Here is a 16,000-nt window from a genome sequence, read left to right as displayed (position 1 = left end):
CAAATCCTAGTGACATTGCAGGAGAAATACAAAAATTACAATGAACCTAAAGCAAAGATAGTAAACAGAGAAGGGTCTCAGCAGAAGATTTGTAGTTCTGAATAATTTTGTAATATGTAAAGAAGATAGAATTGGGGATATGGAGAAATCAAACAGATTGGAAAAACTTACAGCCCTGGAGAACACCAAAGCTCTTGAATAATGATGTTCCCAGCAAAATCTGGGGTACAGGCAGGGTGGGAGACTAAAGCCATCCAACCTCTGGGATCAGCAGCAGTTTCAGGCTGTGCTGTGAGGAATTACCAGCAGCTTTGTATCACCCTCTCCTTTGTAGGGTGCTGGTTCTGGTGTTTACCCTCAGACTGCTGCTGGGCTCAAACTCTTTTCTAAATCATGTGGGAAATATGGTACCAGCGACTTCTGGCATGACTTAGTGTCAGAGAAGTTAAGTCACACCAGAAGTGACCACAGGCTGCCGTCTTCTCGGAGAGAAGACCACACAATGGGAAAGGCAGCTTGGCCTAGCAGTGAAATGAGCACACACACGCACTCACACTCACACTCACACTCACACTCACACTCACACTGCTTCCCCTCTTGTATACCCAGAGGGGAACCCCCACTGTAAGCACCTGTGATCAGCAGGGCCTTTAAACGGTCGTTACATTGAGGGAAGAGGCCTGTGGGGAGAACCATGATTTCCACAGTTAAGAAACTTGCTGAAGTCACTAGTTCTAATATTCTTCTCCTTTATAAATAAGAAAGACCAATAAGGGCTTATTAGGCATTTTCATATATTTTAAAAGCTTAAAAGAGAAACAGAAAGAAGCAGCTCACCTGAGCCCAAAGAAATAAAGCTAATGACTTCACAAGCAATCCAGCAAACCAGAACTGATTGGTCTTGAGAATAGTTGGCACCAACAGATCTCAAGCCTGGTTTGGGTGGTGTTCAGTTACAAGGACTTTATCAGCCATTTATTATTTGCATAGTAGTGCTCTATGCATGTTTGCAGTTGAGCAAGCATCTTTCCTACCCTCTGTAGTTCTGATCCTGGGGGCTGGAGGCTGACATTGAATGCAGGATTTGCACTTTTACATGGAGCACTAGTGACAGTGGTGAGCAAAGGTGGCTCGAGCTTAGAGAAGTAACAGAGGAGAGTTGTATATTTCTGTGGTGGAAAGAGTCTTAAAGACAGAATACTTGGAAGCCATGAAGGGAAAAGTTTTCATATTGACAGTGTATAATTGAAATTTTCAATTCACTAGTGGTACCATTTATAAATGACATTGGGAGAAAAATTTGTAATATATACCAAATATAAATCAGTACATCATTAAGACTAGGCTAATCCATTAGCTACATAAAGTATATGCATAGATGAGGGAGGAAAAGATGCAAAAAGATGCTTGACTTCACTAGAAAAGCAAAGAAACTAAACAAGATGTCAATTTTCACTTTGCAGGTATGAAAAATTTAAAGGATTGATATATGTACGGGAGGAGAAAAAGTCAAATACTGTTGGAAGGAATATAGATTACTATAGCCTTTTATACAACAGTGATTTAGCAAATCGATTTCCAGAAATCTCTTCAGTAACATTTTTTTTTTTTAGAGAGCATCTCTTATGTTTATTGATCAAATGGTTGTTAACAACAGTAGAATTCTGTATAGGGGACTCAATGCACAATCATTAATCAACCCCAAGCCTAGCTCTCAACAGTCTCCAATCTTCTGAAGCATAACCAACAAGTTCTTACATGGTGAACAAGTTCTTACATAGTGAATAAGTTCTTACATGGTGAACAGTGCAAGGGCAGTCATCACAGAAACTTTCAGTTTTGATCACGCATCATGAACTATAAACAATCAGGTCAGATATGATTATTCATTTGATTTTTATACTTGATTTATATGTGAATCCCACATTTCTCCCTTATTTTTTTTTAAAATAAAATGCTGACGTGGTTGGTAGATGCAAGATAAAGGTGGAAAACTTTTAGTGCTTATGTAAAAAACATAATTTAGTGCTGTAAGAGGGCAAATGTAGATGATCAGGTCTGTGCCTATAGACTAAGTATTAATCCAAGCTAGACAAGGGCAACAAAACATCCACAGATGCAGAAGATTTCTCTCAAAACAGCAGGGGTGAGGTTCTAAGCCTCACCTCTGTTGATCCCCAATTTCTCACCTGATGGCCCCCCTGCGACTGTGCCTGTCTTAGGTTGTTCCTCCCTTGAGGAATCTTACCCGTCTCTGGCTAACCAGTCATCTTCCGGGGCCATACAGGGAAATGTAAAGTTGGTAAGTGAGAGATAAGCCTTATTGTTTGAAATGGTTAGCTTTTTATTTCTTTGCATATTTATGCCCTGTGGCTTCTATGCCCAGCATTTGTCTTGAGGTATCTTTACCACTTGGAAGAACTATGATACTCGGTGATATTCGATATGAGGCACGAATTCTACTAAAGGGCTGTAATTAGGAAGGAAAAAGAAAAGCTATAGAAGTAGCAGATGGAAGAAAACATGGGAAGACTGATGATTTCTTTGACATATCTTCTTGTAGAGTAACATAAGCATGTATAGGTTTTAAACTACTAATTAAATTGCGTACACACATTAACAGAATAGGAATACAGCTACATAACAAAAGCAGACCTACAATTACCAGCCATATCCAGTGAAACCAAGAAAACCAGTTAGGTACCCTAGGCATTTGTGAAAACTTATCAATAATATGATGGATATTGTCTAACTGAATTTGAATATTTTGAGAAAAATCAGACAAATTAAAACAACACATTCCTGGGAACTGTTCACATCCCATATGTTCTTATAACAGTAGATAGTCTATAGTCGCACGATTTTGGAGCACTGCAACTTGTACTTCTCCTAATTCTTGGTTGAGTTCCGACAATATAGATCCAGTCAAATTTGTTGTTTTACTGTATGCACAGGCCGGCTTAGATATCTCCTTCTGCATTCCAACGGCAAATCCAGGAACCGGCGGGATGAATGCAGCTACAACTGCAACAGCGCCAGGATCTCTGTTGAAGTTTTTTTGATGACCATCTTCTGGAATGACTCTTCCAGAGGATGTTGATGTTGGAAGTTCTTCTTCATAGCGTATCTTAATTCGTTTTCTGGGTAGCCAAATTAGGCTATGATTCTCTGTAATAACACAAACAAACCCTTTGCCCACACTTTGATATGACCTTTATACCATTGTGAAGAACCTATTGGAGACCACCACACAGGAACTGCTTTTTTTTTTAAGAGAAAGAAATATTATTAGAAAAATGTACTTCCATAGCTGATCATCTGACACCCTTTAAAAGATCAAAATTAAGGATATGTAAAGCATGCATTAATCGTTCTTCAGTAACATTTTTACAAATTTGCAAATATATACATATATATAGATGCTTGTTGCAGAATTGCTGGTTACCACAAAACTTGGGAATTACCTAGATTTTCAGGAGTTGAAACCTAGTTAACACATGTGCACAGAGCATTCCTCAGTTCTGTGGCTACCAATAAGGATAAATGAGGTGGGTCTGTGTACAGGCACAGAGAAATGCCATAGGTGAAATAGAGCAAGCCATTAGACAATAGAGTATTAGAGCATGAGCCATGTGTATTATTTCTGTAATTAAAAACCATAAAAGTTGTGAACATAACATTACATTGAAATGGTAGCCAGGTTCATAAAGAAATACTGATTTCAGTGTATTTTTTTTTGATGTCTCATACTTTATGATTTCAAAATTAATTACAAAGACATAATAATCAAAACAGTGTGTTACTAGTATAAAGACAAAGACCAAGACCAGTGAAATAGCCCAGAAATAAACCCTAATATATATTGTGCTTCATGAAAGTTTTCAGCAAAGGTCTCACGATCATTCAATGGAGGAAGGTTTAGTCTTTCAAATAAATGGTGTTGGGAAAACTGGATATCTACATGCAATAGAATAAAGTTGACCCTTACACCATATACAAAAATTGACCCAAAATAAATTAAAGCTCTAAGCATAAAAGCCAAAACCAGAAAGTTCTTAGAAGGAAGCATAGGTTAAAAGCTTCATCACATTGATTTAGTAATGATTTCTTGAATGTGGCACCAAAATGCATAAGCAACAAAAGAGAAAATAGACAAATTAAGCTTCATGAAAATTAAGACTTTTGGGCATCAGAGGACATAATCAGTAGGGTGAAAAGGCAACCCCCAGATTGGGAGAAAATATTTGCAAATCATATTCTCATCAGGGGTTAATCTCCAAAGTATATAAAGAAACCCCTACAACTCAAGAACAAAACAAACAGCCTAATTTTTAAAAATGGGTAAGGGACTTGAATATTTCCATTTATTCTTCTCTCTTTGCTTTGAATTCTCTAGTGGTTTCCTTAACAACCTTGTTCACTGTGACATATTTGTATACACTTTCCATTTGCTCACTGGCATCATTTTTTTCTTAATGAGTGTTCTCTGTTTTTTATTTCTCCTGAGTCTTTGCTCAGTCTGTTTGTAGATCATTTTTGTGTTGGTCTGTTTTTCAATATATATATATTATCTTTGAACAAAGTAGATTTTATTAATACAGCTGCCTAGAATTAACACTAGTTTGTATTACACACACTACTCTCCCTATGTTTGCATGGATGTAGGGAAGTTATTTTATCCTGTTTCTTCCACCTAAGTGAGATTAGCATTTGTAGGATGGTTTCACTGTTTTGTCTACTGACAAAAAATGACTTGCATCCTAAGAAGACTGTGGCTTTATGTTTACTCATTCAGCACTACCACTTCTATTACTCAGCGATACCGCACAGGGTCCAGGGGTGCATCCACCACCAGCCTGTGCACACCATGCTTGTTTTGGCCTTCAGTATATACCACTTAACTTTGGGGAATTGTGTTCTGCCATCTGTATCTGAAATCAGATACAATTACCATTTCTTGATATTTTCCACACTCATTCACTTTCCCCTGTATTTGGCAGCTTATAAATATTTTGGTTTGAGACTCTGCATGTAGTTTCTTCAAAGACAAGTAATTTATTTCTGTTTCTTGTTTTCCTCCTTTTTTGAAGAGTATTTCTCCCTCCCTTTCTCTCTCTCTGCACAACTGAATCTTTAACTAGCATTTTATTGACTGAAGCCATTCGTGATATGTAACTTCAAAGGCTGAGGTCCCATGAAGGGCTTCATTGTTCTTTGCTTCTTATTCTTATTTGTACTCTGCCTCCTCCTCAAGACTTGTAGTGTGACTGGACTCAAATAGGTGCTCAAAAAAATCCTGCTGTTAGGAAGGGATTGAAGACCTCGTTCATCACAGGATTTTGGAAATATCTAGTTGTTTCTGCATAAAAATATGGAATGCTTCACGCATTTGTGTGTTATCCTTGCGCAGGGGTCATGCTTGCTCAGGAGCCATGCTAATCTTCTCTGTATCATTCCAATTTTAGTATATGTGCTGCAAAGTAAGCACTGATTTCAGTGTGTTTTATACCATAAATTCTTTAACTTGGTGACTTCTTAAAAAATTCTGCTAGAATCTTGAGCTAGAACCTTCTAGTGGATTGACTCGGATCCTGTTGATAGTTTCAAATGGTCTTTCATCACTGCTTCTGCTTCCAAAAATCTATCTTCAAGTAATATCTGAACAATTGTGTAAAGATCATCATATTTAAAAAGAAAACTGGAACCATTCTGTTAAGGAGGTTTCTAAAACAAATCATGGTATATATCCAATTGATGGAATACTAACAGCCATCAAAATGGTGCTACAGGTATGTGTTTGTTAGTCAAGGTGTATGTTACTTACTGCTAAGTGGAAAGGTTTATGAAACTGTATAAATAGTGTCGCATTTTTCTTTAAAAAAATATACACAACATATAAAGTCTGGAAAAGTATATGCCAAATGCAAATAATGAGTAATCTTATTTTTGTTACCCTTTTCTGTTTTCCAGACTTTTTATTATGAACATGCATTACTTTTAGAATTAAGGTAAAGAAGTTATATCCACTCTTTTGGGGGAAAAATAAAAATGAGTAAAAGAAGAGAAAAGTAGCAAATGGTTTATTTGAAACTCGTCTGTGTCCTTTCCTGCATCAGGAATTCTGGTTTGTGGTAAAGCTGTGGCCTGTGGCTGGTTACACTGCTGGCCTCTCTCCCCTGCCCCTGAGGCATAGCATTTTAACTGACTGGTCGCTCTTGTCCTTCATCTTCATCTAAAAACTGCACATGATGTCACCTGGAGGTGCTTGACCATGCAAGAGTCTGACTGTGTGCACTGAGGTATCAGTACCCTGAGGGTTTTCTTGGATACAGGGGGCAGGAAAGGTTGCTTGTGAACTTTAACTGTTCATACCCCCAAAGGTCATGGGTTGAACCAGCAGCTAAGGTAGCTGTCTAGTAATATCTACATGAGTGATGGGCATATGATGGGTGCCACAGTGGAGGCCTGCCTGATTGTCCTCAGTCCTCAGCTGCCAGGGAAGGTAGGTCTTAGTGGTGAGAAGTTGATGAACCCTATTATTAAATGGGCAGGGCACTACCCGGAGTTGTTCAGAACAAAATTGGTCTAATAACAATGAGAAGAACAGTTTACCTATTTTCTAGAATAAATATAACATTGAAAATTTGAGTTCTAGTTTATAATTAAAAATGAGACTGCAGTACACTTCTTCGATAGAATTTAATGTTGGTTTTGAGTTGAAGACAGTAGATGGCAGTGTCCCTCTCCCTAGAAAAACTGAAGAGGAAGCAAACTGCATCGAGAGGCTCCAGAGGGGCCGACTAAAGCTGTCCTTTTGTGTGACCATTATTAGGGCTGGATGGCAGTGTTGCTAAAGAAGCTAGTCTTCAAAACAAGAACTTGAGTTTAGACTCCTTTGTTTCCAAGGAGGAAAAGTCTGTTGTCATTTTTAATACTTAACATTGTTAAGTGAAAATATAATTATGATTTGTAAAGTTTAAGTCAGATTTCCCAGAGACACTTTTAGGACACTTTATTCTGCCTAGCTACGTCCACTGACTGCCAGCTTCTCTTCTATTTAAAAGGAGTAATAGGAAGACATGATAGTAATAAATATGTAGTGCTGAGTGTGGGAGAATGTACTTTTAAGAATAGTGATTATGTGAATTATGTGGCCATGAATTAGAGCTTGGTAAAGAGAAAAAGATAGGAACAAAAGAAATTAATGAAATTCTGGATATTTTAGTCAGTCTGAGATGGCCATGTGGCTTAAAGTGGCACCTGAGCATTAAGATACCAGCTGTTGAAAGTGAACAAGTAGTAAGATTGGCTGTTCTTTAACTTAGGTGAATTATCTGAAGTTAGGCAGATATGTCCTTTTGACCAGAAGAAAAGGAAAACAATTTTCAGCAGAGAAGAAATTAAATATTTTTTGTTTGCTTGCCAATTTTACTTATAAAAAATTTTTTTGCATACAAATATTGCATAAATCAAAGGTATAACCCCTAGTGTTTTTAACACTAGACATATTTCAGCTTCTGTCCTTACTCCTTATCTATGTCTGATAATATCACCAAGACCCTGAATTCATCTGTATACATATAGGTATATACAGAGCCAGGTTCCCATTGTGGTTCCAGAAGCCTCCTTGCCTCTAGAGATACCAGTTAGGGTGTTATACTCACTCACTCACTCTCCTCACTGTCCACTTTGCCCTTAATCCAATTGGATGGCCCTTTAAACCCTTAGTTCTCAGATTAAATGAGGTCAGAGGCAACTTTTACAGAAACAAACTTTTTAAAAAGTTTAATCCTTTGCATGTGAAAGCATCTTCTTTTTTCTCTTTGGGTAGGGACTACACCTATTTTTCCTTCATAACTTAAGCACCCAGAAAAAAGGCTGGTATAAAGTAGTTTTTTAAGAAACATTTGTTGAATTAATAAGTAAACTTTGAACCTTTCTTATTTCATAGGCCCTACTTTTGTTGAACAGTTTTGGGATTAATTAGTGGGAGGAAGTTAACTGCTGACTACCAAAATTGTCTACAGTGTTTTTTTGTCCTGTTTTATCTCATTTATTTTTTATCCAGCTTTAGGAAATATAACATTATTATATATTTATAATAATTATTATACATGTAATCATTACAAATATTCTAGGCTTTATGTTGTTACCAGAGTGAATTGTTGCCATTTAAAAATAGCAGCACAAGTGTACTGACATTGAATTAAAGGTATCACATCACAGAGGTTTCAGCAGAGCCAGGTTCCTGATGGAACTGGGAGATGGAAAACCAGCATTCTAAGAAAAACACCTACGTACTTAAACTTTAGGGTCCTGATTAAAAGGTGATTGTTTGCTTAAGGAAGATTTATTTTTGATTGCATGTGTCATTGCAGGTGGTCACTATGCCTAGGTTCCTGTACTGAGTATAAGGAGTAGGAGGGAATGTTTACTCAAACACTAATATCTATAGTTATGATGTCCCTAACAATAAATAGTTCAGTCTGTCGAAGGAATATTTGTAAAAACAATCCAAGGTAATGATTTTAGTAATGCTTTTTCTTGCTTCCTTCATTAGCTTGCATTTTTATACATTTATTCCATTTTATAGACCTACTATGTGCCAAATGCTGGATCTGTGAAATCACCACATGGCTCCTGCTTTTGAAGTGTTTTGTCTAGTGGAGACAGTTTGTAAAGAAACGTACAGGCATACATCATTTTATCATGCCTTGCAGAGAATGTGTTTTTTTTACAGATTTAAGATTTGTGGCAACCCCATATCAATCGGTGCCGTTTTTCCAACACTATTTGCTCACTTTGTGTCTTTGTGTCACATTTTGATAACTCTTGTGGTATTTCAGATGTTTTCATTAATAGTATATTTGTTGTGGTGATCTATGATCAGTGATCTTCAATGTTGCTTTTGTAATTGTTTTTGGCCACCATGAACTGTATACATAAAAATGGTAGACTGAAGGTCTGTGTGTTCAGCTGCTCCAACAACCAGCTGTCCATCCCCACCCCCCCACCATGAGTCTCTCCCCTTCATCAGGGGCCTATTTCCTGAGATGCAACAATATTGAAATAAGGCCAATTAATAACCCTACAATGGCTTCTAAGTGTTCAAGTGAAAGGAAGAGCCAGTCAATATGGCAAACTTCATTGTTGTCTTATTTTAAGAAATGGCCACAGCGGCCCCAGCCTTCAGCAGCCACCACCCTGATCAGTCAGCAGCCATCAACATTAAGGCAAGACACAACAGCTAAAAGGTTACACCTCCCTAAAAGCTCAGATGATGGTTAGCTTTTATTTTTAGCAATAAAGTGTTTTTTAATTAAGTTATGTACATTATTTTTTAGACATATCACTCTTGCACACTTTACACACTACAGTGTAGTATAAACATAACTTCTATATGTACTGGGAGACCAGAAAACTTATCAACTCGCTTTATTTCTTTACTGCAACATTCACCTCATTGTCATATTTGATTTCCTGAGATGGTCTGCAAATGAACCTGCAAGTATCTCCAAGGTAGGCCTGTGGTCGTGTTGGCAGCAACAGTTACAAGGCTGCATAGGTGGAGTTGGAACAGAAAGGACAGAGCTGTCTGCCAGTGGAGGCAGTAGGTAAAGCCTGAGTATTTGTCACCAGACCTAAGTGCCTTTGCTGGTGCCTCACTAAAGAGAAAGTGATTGGTTCCTGAGCCGTTGAAGTACCGCCTGCGAGAGACATCCTGAGTGCAGTTAGCAGCAGGCGCCTTCCAAGGCGTTTCACCTTAAGCATGGGATTTTGAGCTGAGCCTCCAAATAGAATATGACTTCTCTGTATATTTCTAGTTCCAAGGGACTGGCCTTGGCTGTGCCATCATCATCGTGTCCTCACTCTATCTAGAATAGTACTTCATATATTAGTGGTGCTCACTAAATGTTTATGGTGAAGAAAATTGTTTGAAGAAAATCATATTATGCAAGAAATAATTTGAACAGTGTTGATTTACTTGATAAATACATACTTTATAGATTGTACAAACTTTTTCATAGAATTACTGTAAATAACAGCTCCCTAGTGTATTATATAGTTCATTGAGTTTGTAAAAGTTTTATTAATTCACTACTTTCCTTGACTTTATATCTCAGTGTGTGAAAGTAAGTCATGCTTGCATAAATACTTTAGAATAGTAACCTTTTGATTACAAGTTCACATTTTAATGGCAGCTAATGTTGTTTTGGTTGGTTATGAGCCAACAATGTGTTTCTAACAGTTGATTTTACTTAACTTTTTGTTTCAGAATTAACACATTGAGGAAGGAAATAATCCAGAAATCATGATTTAAATTTAATATTTTCCTTAGAAAATAATAACGGTTAAAATTTGGGTTGAACATTCCTTTTTCTTTTAAAGTTTTGTATTAAAAATAAAAAGCCTTTGGATAGGATGACTTTTTTGAATGTCATATTTAAGGACCTCTTCTCTTTATATTATTGCTTTTGAACACAGCTCTGAGAACAAATATTTAAACTTTTGTGGTCTTTTCAGATACGGTTAAAAAACTCCAGGACCAAAAACATGACATGGAAAGAGAAATCAAGACATTGCACAGGAGACTTCGGGTAGGATAAATCTTTATGTATTACCTCATTAGAAAACATAGTCTCTGCAAGTTGAGTACTGTGTAGTCACTGACCGTGTTATATTTCACCTTAAGCTTCAGACAGTTAATATTGATCCCACTGGGCTTTGGGCAGAAGGCAAATGCCACCCTTCCAAACTGCAGGGTGCTAGATTCTGGGCAGAAGAATGTACTGGTAATTCAGTACTAGTAATTTTAGAAAGATGGATTTTGGTGACAAGTGTTGTATTTTGGACAGGAAGTTTATTAGCTCTCCATTACAAAGTGTCCCAAACTAAGCTCTTTTTATGTGGGTTTTCTGTCTTTTGTGGATTTGTTCAGCTTGCCTGTAGCAGTGCCCTTCATGACGCACAGATTTGGAGTCACTAGTCTTATAGTGTGGGTCATGCCTCAGTTGTCCAGGCTGCCTTCATGGTGTCAGAAAATTGCTTTGGGGTAGCGGGAGTGGGCAGCTGTGGCTCTGGTGGAGGTGATGCCCTGGGCAGGCGTCCCCGCCCAGCCACACCTGCATCCTCTGTGGCTGTGGGAAGCACTGAACCATACAGTTCCTTAGCTCCTCCCTTTGTATGATTTTTTGTCTGTCTAGATTGAGATTAGTGTTTTTCTTCTGGCTTCCTCTTCCTTTTCCTTTACTTTTGAATTTTTTTCCTGTTCATTTTTGATGTCAGGATATTTATGGTTTTCCACTATAAAATCTTTCAGTATCGTTCACTTACCATTTATGTACCTTCTTGAGCTTTTCAGAGGTAAAGCGCTATAAATTTTGGATAACATGTTCATTTTCATGAGACTTTAAAACTTGCACAAGGAAGGGAGGTTTGACATTATCATCATTAACATTTATTGGGCACTCTTGAGTGCTTGGTGCTCAGTAGACAGATCAACCAGAAAATCTTTTCCTCATTAAGAACAGGGTCACTAATAATAATTGCATTACTTGTTAGAAACAGGTTATAGCAATTCTCTGGGATTTAAAGGAAATTAATCATCATTTGGGACAGTGCATTATAGCAATCTAATCACAAACACATTTTATTTTTTAAAAAGCTTGTATTGCTCTCTTTTAGAAATAAAAATTAAGTTTTTTAATATAGGAAGAATCTGCAGAATGGCGGCAGTTTCAAGCTGATCTCCAGACTGCAGTGGTTATTGCAAATGACATTAAATCTGAAGCCCAGGAGGAGATCGGTGATTTGAAGCGCCGATTGCATGAGACTCAAGAAAAAAATGAGAAACTCACAAAAGAATTGGAAGAAATAAAGTCACGCAAGTATGTTTTCAGAAACCGGTTATTTGAATAGAAAGCATTTATATCGCAGTCTTGTGATACGGTATTATAGAAAGAACACAGGGTTTGATACTAGTATGACTGAGTTTGGATCTAATGGAAGTTATCAACTTCTCTGGCCTCCTTTTATGACTCTTGTAAAATAGCACAGTCTGTATGGATCTTTCCATGTTGTAGTCAGTGTGCATAATAAGTAACTCTGGAGGAGAACCAAAATTAAATGGTCCCTTGCACCAGAGTGCATTGTGGTTCTCCCCTTTCCTCTGTCCCCACCCTCTAGCCCTGTTTGGATTAGCAGCCTCTGATTAAGGATGTGTGTTCTGGAGGCAGGCAGGCTTGGTTCCCATCTAGTTTTGCCTCTTACTGGCTGTGTGAACTTGGTCAGGGCTGTTACCTCCCCAAGCTTTGGTTTGCTCATCTTTAAAAGATGTTTACAGTGTTGGGAGGGAGACTCAGGGAAGTGATGAGTAAGCACACGTTCATGCCATCAGAGGCCCCTGTAACAAACGCAGTTTCTCTCCATCACTGACTTGAGTGGTTTTTACTTGTTCTTTGCTTATAACTACATGAATCTCCACGGTAGTATTTTTTCCCATCTAACATACAGATCATTGGAAGCACATAAAAAGTATTAAATGAGATGAAATCTGTGGTGTGCCCTGAGTTCCTCAATCAGACTCTCATCTGTGACTGGGGAGAGTAGTTTTTATGTTTGAAGTTATTATTAAGAATTTGATTATTCACTGTTTTTAGTAATTAAATAGACAAAGGAAAAGAATTTAGAAAAATACTTAACAGGGTATTTTTGAAAAGCTGTTTTTATTTAATTGTTTAATTATCTTATTTAACTAACTCTAGTGTATGGTCCAGAGACGTAAGCCATTTTTCTTTGGCTTCCTTAAACAGAACACAGAATGAAGTAGAAGATTATTGTTTCTCTGCTGGTATAAAACTCACATTCATACTCTACTAATAGAAAACTCATGACTTTTTTTCTGTATATTGTTATATAGTGTATCAGAAATGCTCCATTCTAAAGATAATCTGAGTGACTGCAATTATACTTTTAAAGAATCATTCCCATTGGATCCTGAAAACTTATCAGTCTTTAAGGCACATATGAAAGAAGTAGCATCTTGCAGGGCAGTGATTCTTCAAATGAGGTCTGTAGACCCCAGGGAGTCCCTAAGACCCTTACAGCAGATCTGCAAAGTCAAACTATTTTCTCCATAATACTGGAAAGTTAGTTGCCCTTTCACAGTGCCTTTTGCTGATGAAAAGCAAAATCAAACTGTTGATGGATCAAGGCCTTGGCACCAGATTACACTCACAGTCACCTGTACTCTTCACCACCACACACTTGAATTTTAAAAAATGCAGAATTTCACTTAAAGATGTCCTTGAACATCTGAGACAGTAAATTGAACATTATAAAGCAGTAAATTACTAATTTTACAAAACCTTGATCTTGAGTTTGCTCTTTACCATTCTGTGTGATGAGTGGGAAGTGTGCACTGAGTACTCCTGCTGTGTCTGCTGGGGACCCAGGGGTGGGGTGGTCTTGAAGAAAGTACTCTGGGATAGTTTCAGTTTAAGCTGTTTTCTTTTTTTCATGGAACGCCATTTTTTTCTTGAGAATGACTGATAAACTATGTATATTCAGACTTTGGTATTTGGTGGACATTTCTTGTAAATGATTAAGAGAGCCTGTCACTTGAAGGAAAATAACTGACAGTATTTGTTGTCATTGATAAAATCTTGGCTTTCAAGTGAATGTTAGGATTTTGGAAAACTTGTACCTGCCATTGTGAGATTGGCAGCTTTCCATTTAGAGCGTTTCTGATGAGATCATTGAGATATTAACACATGTGACTTTTTAAAAACTATATAATGACAGGCGTCAACATTTTGAAAATCAGTGTAACTCAGTGAACCAATATTTTCTGTATGACTGAAGCATGATGTTACACAATCACGTATGGGGGAAAAAATCCATTCGAAGTACAAGATAGACGAAGAGATTTTCATTGACAGAGTAGGAGAAGTTCTTTCATCTGATTTCCAATTCCACACTGTAGCTAAACTTTTAAGTAAGTACCACTTGTTGCATTTTGGTGTAGTATCAAAGAAGAATAGCCTCAGTTAACTAAGAAGCCACAGTTAAAATATTTTTCCCCTTTCCAACTACATGTCTGTGCAAGGCGCCTGCTTTTTTTCATATCACAATAGATTGAATACAGAAGAAATGAGAATCTATCAGTCTTCTGTTAAGCCAGACATTGAAGAAGGCTGCAAAATTTTAGAAACACTGCTATTTAAAAAAATAATCATTTTTCATAAAATATGTTAGTAAGTCCTAGGTTTATTTTCTTTCCAGATGAATTAAATATCTTAAATGTTTCTTAGTTTTAATTTCTAATATGGGAAGTGTCAGTAAATATAACCTACATGAGCAAAAACTGGTTGGGGTCCTCAGTAATTTTAAGAGTAGAAAGGGACTCTTAAGACCAAAAGGTCTGATAACCGCTGTTGTACATTCTCACTTACGGCGGCTTCTGAGCCTGAGACCCGCTGGTACGCGCCGAAGCAGAAATTCCTGTTAGAAGAGCCAAGTGGCCACCAGAGACAGATTTTCCTCAGAACTGGCTTAGTTTTTGTCCACCTATAAACTTACTTGATAGTTACACGACATACGAACTCTGCAACTGAAATCTCATTCCAGACCAACATTTTTGTGTTAGATCAGTGAGCTTGAGCTGCCCAGAAATGAAATGGAATTGATTTTTTTGGATGACTCACTGTCCATAACACTGAGCATCTAGGAGACTCATGTTACTAATACGGGCCCAGGCTTTTTTTTCCCTTTGTAGAAACTCTGTTTGGAGACTATAGCAGTTTTTTTGTTTTTTGTTTAAGAATATGAGTTTTTATTTCATTTCTTTGTATTTCCGTATCTGTGAATGGTATATTCATGTAGACTATTCATATGTACAGGTGAATTCCCAGACTCCCCTGAGAAGAGCCAGACTTCTCTGCAGCACAGAACCTCGAGATGCCTGACTCTGATCAGTCGGGATCTCTGGCCAGTCTGCCTCCTATTTTACTGCTTGCCAATTATTAGTGACGTCCTCACCTTATGCCTACTCAGATGAAAATGGAATCTGATGGTTATTTAACCTACTTAAAATAACCTGATATAAAAATTATAATGTCATTTCCTGGAATTGACCAAGCAAATGAGAATATTAGACTAGGTAGTTTACTCAGCTCACCAGATCCTTTTTTTTTCAACTGATATATTTTAATGCTTTTCAGTCAGGAGGGGAAAATGTGCATTTTATAGTATATATGTAAAAATTCTCTGATTTCAATATTGTTTTCAGGCAAGAGGAGGAGCGAGGCCGGGTGTATAACTACATGAATGCTGTTGAGAGAGATTTGGCAGCCTTACGGCAAGGGATGGGACTGAGTAGGCGCTCTTCAACCTCTTCTGAGCCAACCCCTACGGTAAAGACCCTCATCAAGTCCTTCGACAGTGCGTCTCAAGGTAATTCTTATGCACTGTACCAAAGGCAGGCAGTCGTATTCACTAATCATCTGTTCTCTGGCCTGGTTTGATGTTCTTCGTATTAGTGAGTTAGTCTTACTCTAAGGTGAATTTTAGCAGGGGATTGGGGTCTGTTCAGCCTCAGAGATCTTGGTCTCAGATTTGTGCTGTACCCTATGCAGAGATGTGTCTTCACATGATCCAGTGACTTTGAATATCTTCTTTATGCCTGAAAACTTTCCAGATGTATGACTTATGCCCTTTCCCTTCCACTGAACTCCTTGAGGTCTGTAAGTCCAAACGCCTACTTGGCATTGACACTTGGGTGTCTCTTAGACCTCTTGTTAAGTCCCAAACCAAACTCTTGTCCCTTAGCTTCAGTCTTTCCCCTGTGTAAATGGCAGCACCACTCCTCCTAGTTGCTTAAGCCAGAAATCCAGGACTCTTCCTTCTTCCTTAAACCTGCATCTGATTCATTAGTAAGTCTTCCTGACCCAGCTTCCCTCATGTGCAACTTTGCTCAGGCCTCTTTTCTCCGTCTCTAGTG

At 37.8% G+C, this 16,000-nt stretch overlaps 1 protein-coding gene and 1 pseudogene across 6 annotated transcripts in view; one reads left to right on the top strand and one right to left on the bottom strand.

The window, feature by feature from the left end:
* SPECC1L (sperm antigen with calponin homology and coiled-coil domains 1 like) overlaps nucleotides 1-16,000 on the top strand; it is a 129,301-nt gene that overhangs the window by 57,403 nt on the left and 55,898 nt on the right. For all 6 annotated transcript variants that reach the window (XM_057492234.1, XM_057492233.1, XM_057492230.1 and 3 more), the window contains 3 exons: nucleotides 10,525-10,598; nucleotides 11,713-11,888; nucleotides 15,290-15,453. In XM_057492234.1, coding sequence (XP_057348217.1) covers nucleotides 10,525-10,598; nucleotides 11,713-11,888; nucleotides 15,290-15,453 — 414 coding nt within the window. The remainder of the gene's footprint in view (nucleotides 1-10,524; nucleotides 10,599-11,712; nucleotides 11,889-15,289; nucleotides 15,454-16,000) is intronic.
* LOC130680889 (U6 spliceosomal RNA) lies at nucleotides 5,366-5,488 on the bottom strand (annotated as a pseudogene).

This window comes from Manis pentadactyla, chromosome 14, assembly GCF_030020395.1.
Source record: "Manis pentadactyla isolate mManPen7 chromosome 14, mManPen7.hap1, whole genome shotgun sequence".
NCBI classification, from domain to species: domain Eukaryota; kingdom Metazoa; phylum Chordata; class Mammalia; order Pholidota; family Manidae; genus Manis; species Manis pentadactyla.
This window is presented reverse-complemented; position numbering and strand designations above follow the sequence as displayed.